The sequence below is a fragment of the Centruroides sculpturatus genome, unplaced genomic scaffold, assembly GCF_000671375.1.
Source record: "Centruroides sculpturatus isolate CEXI.00-Female unplaced genomic scaffold, Cexi_2.0 scaffold4585, whole genome shotgun sequence".
Taxonomy (NCBI): domain Eukaryota; kingdom Metazoa; phylum Arthropoda; class Arachnida; order Scorpiones; family Buthidae; genus Centruroides; species Centruroides sculpturatus.
Genome location: NW_019388670.1, coordinates 1 through 6,301, shown reverse-complemented (window position 1 = coordinate 6,301; position 6,301 = coordinate 1). Strand labels below are relative to the sequence as shown.

General features: G+C 25.6%; 1 protein-coding gene across 1 annotated transcript; it reads right to left on the bottom strand.

Moving 5' to 3' along the window:
* Positions 1-209: 209 nt before the first annotated feature.
* LOC111617034 lies at positions 210-1,760 on the bottom strand. Its single transcript, XM_023358373.1, has 3 exons — positions 1,561-1,760; positions 800-1,489; positions 210-626 (listed from the first exon to the last, which is right to left on the bottom strand). Exons 2-3 carry the CDS (start codon positions 1,406-1,408, stop codon positions 258-260), a joined length of 978 nt encoding a protein of 325 aa, XP_023214141.1. The 5' UTR covers positions 1,409-1,489; positions 1,561-1,760; the 3' UTR covers positions 210-257.
* Positions 1,761-6,301: the final 4,541 nt, after the last annotated feature.

Below are 6,301 nucleotides of genomic sequence, written 5' to 3'. Positions count from 1 at the left end.
CCAAATTCAGGATTTATAATTTTTCCCCCAATAAACTGTAGTCAAATACTATTAATATTTATCTAAAGTTGCTTCTAAATTATAGAAAAAATAAAAAATAAATCAACTGTTCAGAGAAAATAAAGCAATAATATTAAGCAAATATTTTTGAAATATTCAATTTAAAATATCTGCAGATAGTTTTATATATCAAACATTATAAAAAGGATGTTTTCAAAATTAATGATATTAAAGTCTGATTTTATAGAAAAAATTCTTTACCTAAATCCACTTGTATTTTCTAATCCAGAACTTTTAAGGACAGCTAATGCTAAATCCACATTTTCTTGTTTATCTCCAGAATTTCCTTCTGTATGTATCTGCCTTGGAGGAGGAAGAGGTTTTACTGGTTTAGGAGGAACTATTGGTTTGTTTTGTGTAGATGAACTGCTCTCAGGTAAAAGTTTGGCATTTTCACTTTTTCCAGGTAATGATTTTACCCATGGAATTGAATTTGTGGATATAGTTGAATTTGTTGTAATATAATTAGATTTCTCTGTTCTTTCTGTTTGATTCACACTACTATTGAATGTATTATTGCTTTTAATTGGACTGTAGGGAAGTGATGTTGCAGTATTGGATGGTTGCTGGAAAGTAAATATTAATCGAAACTTATAATTAAAGCCTAAATCTTGTACAAAATAATATTAAAATATAAAACAACTTAGCATCAAACTTAATCAAAGTGACAAAGTGATGCCACTTTACTGCTCTGTATTATATTAGAGTATGTTAAAAAAATAAAAATAATTAAACTTACATAATTATTACTACTTGTTATGACAGGATGAACGACAGCAGTACTATTACTTCCAGAAACAGGAAGTGGTGAGGCTTGACTTAAATTATATACAGGGCCATAAGGGCGAGGAGTAAAATGGTTTATCCTAGATGATGGATAAGACTTATTTGAAGAAACGTTAGATGGGGAGATGTTTCCAGCAGGAACAGCTTTTGCAATGAGCATATTTCCCTTTTCAATATCAGGTGGCATAAATGCCACAGGTCTATTATCCACTTTAGGTACAGTTGAATCAGGTTCGTCAGGAGGAGTTCCATTTCTTACAGCAAATTTAGTATTATAAGGCAGTGTTTGATACTTAGGATCATTCTTATTTGGAAAAAATTCTTTGAAATCATCAATACTAGTCAATTTTGCATGAATATCATCTTGAGACCTTTCTGGTTCTTGGGGTCTCCTAACTGGTTCAACTGCAGCAACATTACAGCTTAATGGTCTCAATTGTTTTGAAACACCTTGTTTAGGAACTGTGACTGTCATCTGTAATTGCTTGGAGAGTTGTTGATTATGTAGCTGTTTACGATGCAGTCTTTGTTTCAGTTCCCATATCCTTTGATCTGCACGCATTACTTCATCTTGACGTTGTGTTATGAGTTTCCTCTGTTGTGTTATTCGAGTGTTTTGTTGTTCAGTTAACTTTGTATGATACTATGAAAAAAAATTACATCATTTATAATATTTATCTCTAATCAACTCTATAGAGTAAAAACTTTCCTTACCAACAGCTCATGCCGTAATTTAACAAGCTCTTGAGTTGAGGAAGAAATGGAAACATTATCATTTTTGAGTTCATTCAGATTTCCCTGCCTTAACTCATCTAACTGAAGTGTCAAATCACCAACTTTTTGAATTGCTGATGACAATTCTTTTTCTTTCTCAGCAAACAAAAGCCGTACTGATTCCAATTCGGATGCTAAATATTAAGAACATATACAACAAATTAATACTTTTTAATAAAATATTAGAAGTAAAAACATATCACAAAGACAGTAACATAATTATATTTATTATAGATTCATTTAATAATTTACTACATAATATTCAGAAACTTAATATATATTGATTTGTATATGTACATTTTGAATCTGTTGCAATACCACGTATATGTTTAAAGTTGTGTTTATTTATGCTAGTAATTATCTAGGTCAATTTAAAAAGTAATAGTAATTAAAATTATACATAAATGAATATGCTTTATTGGCAATAAAATTGCAATTTATTTTCATACAAAACTGATAGAAAAGAAATTAATATTTACAGCAAATTGTTTTCCAGATATTTCACATATTCAACTATTACCATTATATCCAAAATATCATTACAATAATAATATTTCAAGCTTATGTTTATATATGATTATAGACTAATCATCAAACTAGATGTAATAATATAAACTTAGATTCAGAAGTTCCAGAATGAAATTTGAATGTGGGGATAATGTAATAAAACTCAATCAATAATCATGTGCCAATTTTTAATGATTTTATTGTATAATTTTAATATATGATACAACTTTATATATAATGAAATAACATATTATATACAGTATAAACTGTACAGAACTTGTCAATATTTTTGTCAAGTAACTTGTATAGGAATATCTTTGTTGTAGAGTGTCTCATGCACCTACACAACCCTTTTAGAGTAAGATCATTTGAAATTTTATCTGTTAGTTAATAATGTTTTTAAAAGGGAAAATAACAAGATTTTAATTTTTTTTTGTAAAATCTTCCATTATATATTGATAATACAATACATTGAAAATATACTTTATATAGTTTCATAAACCAGGTATGGGAGCAAAATGGGTACTAAGAACCCAATGATAATTAGTGTTGTAGCAACTGCATTATATCACATTAAATTATTCACGCTTCTTACAAATATAAAATTTAAGGTCTGTTTTTGCGTGATAAATATTTTTAATATAGTAAATACAAATAGTATTGTACTTCAAGTTTATCTATAAATATATAAGACTGTAATTAAGATTCTTTTCCTTATGCACAGCAACACTTTGTAAGATATAAGCACTAGTAGAGTGATAACAAAATCAAAACCAATGCAAACTTTCTTTTTGTACTTTCCATGAATTCATACAGTTTTAATAAACACATACATTTAATCAGTTTATTTATGTTGTAGGGAGTTAATAAATAATTTAACACCCTCATACAAAGCAAACTGGTTATATTACAAAAGTGAATATCAAGTAAAATGATTGCTAATTTTCTTTAAATCTGTTTTTAAAAATCAACAATAGTGAAATGCAATGACACTGTACTGCTTCACAGTAAACAGTGCAAAATTATTTATAATAAAATAATACAAATTGCAACTAAATGTAATCATAGCCAATATTCTGTTCAAATGTACTTTTAATGTTCAGATTAATGTCAGTATAAAAGAATTGAAGTGATTATTTTTTTAATATAATTATAGTAAATTAGTATTTTGTGGTATGCTAATTACATTTCTATTTGTGATATAACGTTGAAATTGGATTTAAATCTATTTAAAATTCTTTTATTTACTTGGAGGAAGGGAAATTCAATGTAATTAGAACTCAAAGTAATATATAAAATTTTCAGGTAAAAAAAACAAGGTAGGATAATATCTTTTTTAGGTAATTAATAATCTAGTTATTAAGAAAATCTGTAGCTTTATATAAGGAATTATACTTTCCAAGGTTTTTTATTTTTATATTTTAGATTTTGATTTCCATGGAGATGTGTGAATGTGTTTCAGCTTTTGAATTATGTTTTTGTTATCGGGAATGTTTTGGAATCGTATAGTTTGCAATGTTATGGTTTATTTTTGCTTATTATTCTTGCATTAAATCATTTAAACTATTTAATAAATCACCTAATAATTCTAATACTTTAATATCGAGTCATAAATTTTAATAATTTTTATAAATTTATTTTTTTAATATTTAGTATTTTATTCTATTTATACTGTATAAACTGAAAAAAAATCTATAAATTTGGATGTTTAACAAATTTCTTAGAGGCACAATATAAAGACCAATGATGAGGATTATGATCACAGAATCCAGAAGCTTTTTGCTAAAAGTCACTCTAAGTGATCTTTATAGGTATGAATAATTATAAGTAATTATTTATTTCTTCTATAGCTATAAATAATATATGCATTCTGGGATAAAATTCAATAATTTTTCCTGCCCAATATTGGGGGACAATGCCTACCCATGCTCTCACAACTCTGTCTATGATTCTAAGTGCACACTTTTCAATGAGAATTTCAACTTTACTGAAAAAATTTTCTTTATCTTAAACTGATAAATGTAACAAAAGTTTTAAAGGTACTTTAAGAATATATTACTATTAATATTTTTTAATTGTAATAAAAAAATCTATTTTAAATTATTCCATTATTTTAAAAAATTATTATGAACTGTATTTATATAAAAGTGAAAATTACAAATATTTAATACAAATATAATTTGAAATACTGTTTTATTTATATTCATTAAGATTTATAAAAAATGTATTTATTCATTATTCAAACATAAATTGATTTTCAAAATAAATTTTGTTTCCTTAATACTTTTAGGTTATTTATTTATCACCAAAAAAACACAAAAATCTAAAAACAAAGATTTTTTGCAAAGCAATAGTATTTTTGTCATAAGTTATAAACATGTCTTCACATTTTCAAATATGTATATTCCTTTTGTGATGGATTAGTTTAAATACATTTAACAGATAAATGAGCTAATGTGTGTCTGTTAATAAAAATATTAGTCTTATTATTTAAGGTTGAATAAGTGATTAGTAGATAAAAATACACATATATAAATCATTATTAGCATAATTTTTTGTATTTAGTGTTATAATTTTGACACAAAAACTTGAATTATTTATATTCTAAATGCAGTTTAACTTCAGTTAATGTGTGTTTTCATTATGAAAGAAAATACTTTAGCATTAAAAGAAAAATAATGAAAAATAAGACATAAATATATAAAAATAATGCATTTAGATTTATGACTTGTTAAAATAAACAAAGATACTTAACAATCTGATACTGACAACAGTATACATATCATAAATTTCATTATTTTTTATCAATTAAGTTTAGAAATTTAGTCAAAGAGCAACTGTTTTCATCACTAATTACTCTTTTTAAAGATGTGTTGAAGATACTGATATCTTATTTGGCTGTTCATCTTCTTTATTAATAATATAATAATCTATTCACAAGCCCATTCAACATATCTTTAATTAATGTGCTTCTTTAATCTTTCATTATTTATTTACTAAAGTATTTTACTGTTTTGAAGTCTAAATATCATCATCAATTCAATATTTCAACTACTTTTAACAGAAAAATTTTCAAATTTTTTCTTATCTAATTTTTAATATTATTCAAAGCAATAAAAAGTGTTATGAAGGTCTAAGCTGCCAAAAAAAAAAAAAAAAAATCAATTTCTTCTCAGAGCAACTTGGATATTTTTAAAATTACGGGAATGTTTATTCGTTCAATATGGAAACTAATTTTTATTTTATTATATGATGTTAATAAGAATAATTTTTTAAAAATTGGAAATAGGTCAAGTATATAACTCAATACTAAACAATTTAAAATTGGAACAGATGAGCACTTTTACAGTAGGTTTATCAAGTGAAAACTGGTGACACAATTTAAAAATTTGTATCAAAACAAACTAAAAATAGGAATATAACTATCTTAATTGACAAAATATTAAGATGATAAACTCATTGAATAAGAAACTTATTCAAGATAAAAATATTCATTTACTTTATTACGGAAAACTTAACCATAATAAATGGATAGCTGAATGGCCAAAGCAATAAAGATGCCTCCCTGTCAGTCTGAATGAACGGGTTTGAGTCCAGATAAGGTCAAATATTTTTATGAATGGATTGACCCAGATATGTCAGATCTAGGATTGCCAATTGTTTGGAATTTTCCAAACTACAGAATTTCAGTTATTTTTGAAAAATTCTTCAGAAATGTTCTGAAAAACAAATGAGGAATTGGAATTGTTTTTTAACTCATCTGTGTTTCCTCATTAGAAGTTGGCATCCCTAATTGTAATCTAATAGTTATTTTCAGAGTCGTAACTAGGGTATGGCCAATGTGGCACCACCATAGGTGCCGATTTAATAAAGGCACCAACAAGAAGGTTTCGAAATAATATGTATTCAAAATTAATAACACAAAAAAATTTTTATATTTAAGTAGAATTATTTGATACAAATACAGGATTCTCATCAACAAAGAATGAAAAAGTAGGACAATTTTAAGAAAAACAATATTTCAGTACAGTGTTGCCTCTTACTTCAAATTTAATTTATTCTAGGAAGCTGTTTAAACTCCAAACTGTTCAAAGTCCAAAGCAACATTTTCCATTAAAAATAATGGAAATTCAATTAATCCATTCTCAGACCCTAAACAATACCCATTTCAATG